This window comes from Anoplophora glabripennis, unplaced genomic scaffold, assembly GCF_000390285.2.
Source record: "Anoplophora glabripennis isolate ALB-LARVAE unplaced genomic scaffold, Agla_2.0 scaffold2023, whole genome shotgun sequence".
Taxonomy (NCBI): Eukaryota; Metazoa; Arthropoda; class Insecta; order Coleoptera; family Cerambycidae; genus Anoplophora; species Anoplophora glabripennis.
In genome coordinates this window covers 16,510-20,100 of record NW_019418096.1, presented here as the reverse complement: position 1 = coordinate 20,100, position 3,591 = coordinate 16,510, and the positions used below count along the sequence as shown (strand labels likewise).

General features: G+C 30.9%; 1 protein-coding gene across 1 annotated transcript; it reads left to right on the top strand.

The window, feature by feature from the left end:
• The first annotated feature begins 2,210 nt into the window (after positions 1-2,210).
• On the top strand, positions 2,211-3,108 carry LOC108915991. Its single transcript, XM_023456637.1, has 3 exons — positions 2,211-2,364; positions 2,465-2,758; positions 2,815-3,108. The coding sequence occupies exons 1-3, from the start codon at positions 2,248-2,250 to the stop codon at positions 3,106-3,108; spliced, it is 705 nt and encodes a 234-aa protein (XP_023312405.1). The 5' UTR covers positions 2,211-2,247.
• The last annotated feature ends 483 nt before the right edge of the window (positions 3,109-3,591 follow it).

Genomic DNA, 3,591 nt, shown 5'->3' with positions numbered 1-3,591 from the left:
AGCGTTTTTGAAATAGTATAAATAGTGTGAGTATTTTTTTAAATATCTCTAATACTCCTTTGTGATATTTTTATTTGTATTGTGAATGACTTAATTCGAACTAAAAAAAGTTACATTGTATATTAAAAAAAATAAATATGCTCTTCTAGTTTGGGGATGCGGCAACTTTTACTAAGAATTTCTTTCTTTTTGAGAAGCCACTGAAAAAAGTTTCTAATATGGATTATGAATTTTGCCATTCATCGTACAAATAAAAATATCACAAAACAATATCAGAAGCATTAAAAAAAAGCTACACATTTTATATAGTTCAAATACGCTTCTGAAATGGAAATTTTCTAATGTTGAGACCTTCATGAATATGGTAACAATGACGAACTGATAATTAGAAAAAGTTAGTTATGATTATGAATCTTAAAATGGTAGGTACATGAAAAACAAATAACATTACTGAAAAATAATATAAAGTTATAATTTCTTCTACGCATGGTCAATATTACATATATCCTTTTAATAATAATAAATTATACAGCAGAAATAAGGATACAAAATGATATCTTGACAAAGTAAATATCTGTAGGTATACCTAAACTCTTTTATTTAAGCATGCCTATACACATAAACAAATATAAACATTTGTACAAAATATAAAATAAATGACGTCTATTTCACTTGATTCATCCATATTTCAAATAGTTCTCACTGACTAAGTAGTTGCTCTTCAAATTATATCGAAACGTATAGTTGTTGTTCCATTTTCTTAGTTCTTGTCCCTTGTCCTCTTGTCTGTAATAGGTAGTGGGTATAACTATATTTAGGTAGATGTGACGCAAAATTGGAAATCTCTACACATATCGTTTTAAACATTTTGCATCAATATTCATTATTTTATATGCACCTTACAATAACCACAACTGCACACACTACAAATTATCACATAAAATAGCGTCAAAGTAAAGATGAATAACAACGAAACCAAGCAAACTGACAAACCGCAAACCTAACCTAACATAATACGAATTGAAACGACACACGGGAAACAAATAAACTCGGGCTGTTACGCGCAGTCTACGCAAGTCACGAACATACATTTTTTCTAGACTTGTGTTATAAATATGCTACCACAATTTTTTTTCTGTTTATGTCTGGTTGTACATATAACAAAGGCAAATGAACTAACGCTTGCTATAATGATGGGGCTTGAGAGCAAAATTTAACTAATGCCGAATGGAAGTTGAATGGAAGTTCCATAAGATAAACAAAAGCAAAGGGTTGTTTGTTTGTCGTTGTTACGTTTCGGAGATCGAAAGGGAATGTTTCGAGTAATGTTTCAAACTCTCTTCAATTGTAACGTTTCGGCTATGTTTCACTAAATAAGTTTTCAAGTGCTACATTTCTGTAATGAAACAGAAACGTTTCTAGTTAATGTTTCAAATGTTTAGTAAAACATCTCATTTGCAACGTTTCATTTACGTTTCGTGTTTAGTGGGCTCCTAGTATTTGCCTGTTCCGTTTAAGCAAAAAGTTGCATCCTCAGTGAAAATTATGTGACTTTTTAAGTGGGTTGTCTTTCAAATACATTTCTAATTTCCTCGCAAACAATTTTATGTGTTTATCAAGGTTTTTTTTTGAGAAAAAAAAAGCTGTAAAGTAAGTAGAAAAAGATTATTTAAGAGTAGGTACGTTTTTTAAAGTACAGAAGTTGATTGTTTGAAATAGTCGTCAGTACGAAATAAAAGACAATTCTTTAAATTTTTTTGACAACTACGACAAAAAAGTAGATCTTTAGAAGGCCTATTTATTTATACTATAAAAACAGAGTCGTATTAAAAAATGTCGGTAATGTTATAGATCTGTCAAACATGGTTAAAAGAAATTGAAAATATTGCAGGAAAGTGACAATTTCGTTTTGCTGATTGATCTGTTTCAGTGATTTTTTAAAATCTGAACTGTAGAAAAAATATGAATTTTGTTCCATCATTTCGGACACACTGTTTACCCAGCGAATTCAAGAACAATAAAAAGAACGTTCAGGTTAAAACACCGCCGTCCAGGGTAGATTGAATGTACAAGTAAACCTGAGTAGAATAATAATTAACTAATTTTTATCATTCCTGTTCTTCGGAGTATAGAAGAGGAAGAACGACGCTAACAGTCACCATCCAATGTTTTAATTGAGGTTAAACAACCGATACAAGTCACATCATTGTTTTGTACTTAACTTACATTTCAAAGGAAATTGTTGTAATGACTGGTGTTCGGGAAACTCATTGTACGCTTTGTCTTAAAATTATAGCCGATAAAAGTTTTGAAGTAATAAACAACGTTATCAGAGATATTCTTGATGTTCTTTTGCTGAAACTGGTAAGTCATTGAAAGATTAGTTTGTATTATTTCAGTTCGTGAACGTTATTTTGTGCCATAGTTATTGTCATTCTGTTTGATTAAAATGTGCACATTTCAGAAATTAGATGATGTGAGCAAGGAGGTTATATGTAGTGTTTGCAAAAGAAAATTATACGCAGCATTAGACTTCAAGTCGGCTTGTTTGAATACCGATAACATAATTATTCCATATGTGGATTGCGAAAAAATGTTACAGCTCGACTTAAGGGAAGTGTACAGGAAGGAAAAGAGAGACGAGTCAATTTCAGATAATCAGAAAATATGTCGATTGTGTATGCAACTAGTAAGAAGTGAGTTTAGGTGCATACGTGAGGAGGAACTCGAAGCTATTCAGAAACTGACTCCTGAAATGGTACGAACCGTGTTAAATATATTCATTGATAACAATATAAAAAAATTACTTTGCAGAATATAAATATCATCGTAGATCCCGTTGTATGTAAGGAGTGTTTGGATTCCCTGAGCACCCACAACAGTTTCTGCAGAGAATGTTTGGAAGCAGAGGAAAACTTTAAAGGTAGTTCTGATTGTCAAGCCACAGAAAGTCAAGTTGATACATCACCATTCAATTTATTCGTTAAGACTGAAAACTTGGACCGAGAATTCGATATTAACGAGATGGAAATGTCAATCAAAGCCGATATTGTCGACATAAAATCTGAANGACATAGCTTTAATATAGATAATACTAATATGAGTTAATTGAAATAGTAAAAAAAACGAAGATATTTATTACACTTAAGTAACTAGAAAAAAAAATGAAGTTAACCAAGGAATTTACGTATTCTAAACCATAAAAAACAAAAATCAATGTAGTCTATTGAAGAGTATAACATAAGTCGCTCCACAAATAAAGGAAATAAATGTTAACGTGCAACAAAGCAAAATTTACAACGGGTTGATGTCTTCCACGCAGTTAATTCTTCTTTTTTCCTTACCATCATTACAAAAAATAGTTCCGTCCAGGGTCCATACTTTATTATTACCATAACGTTCCTTGGCCCTTTTGAATAACGTAAAATTTTCCGGCGTCAAATCGTCGGCAAAAAATAAACCAGAGTTTTTTAAATTTCTTTTGTTTTCCATCAAAAAACGTTTATCACTGTAGTTGATAAATAGTAAAATTTTCAGTTTTATAGCAGTAGCGCTTACTGAAATTACTAACGATAAATTATAATAAAATTT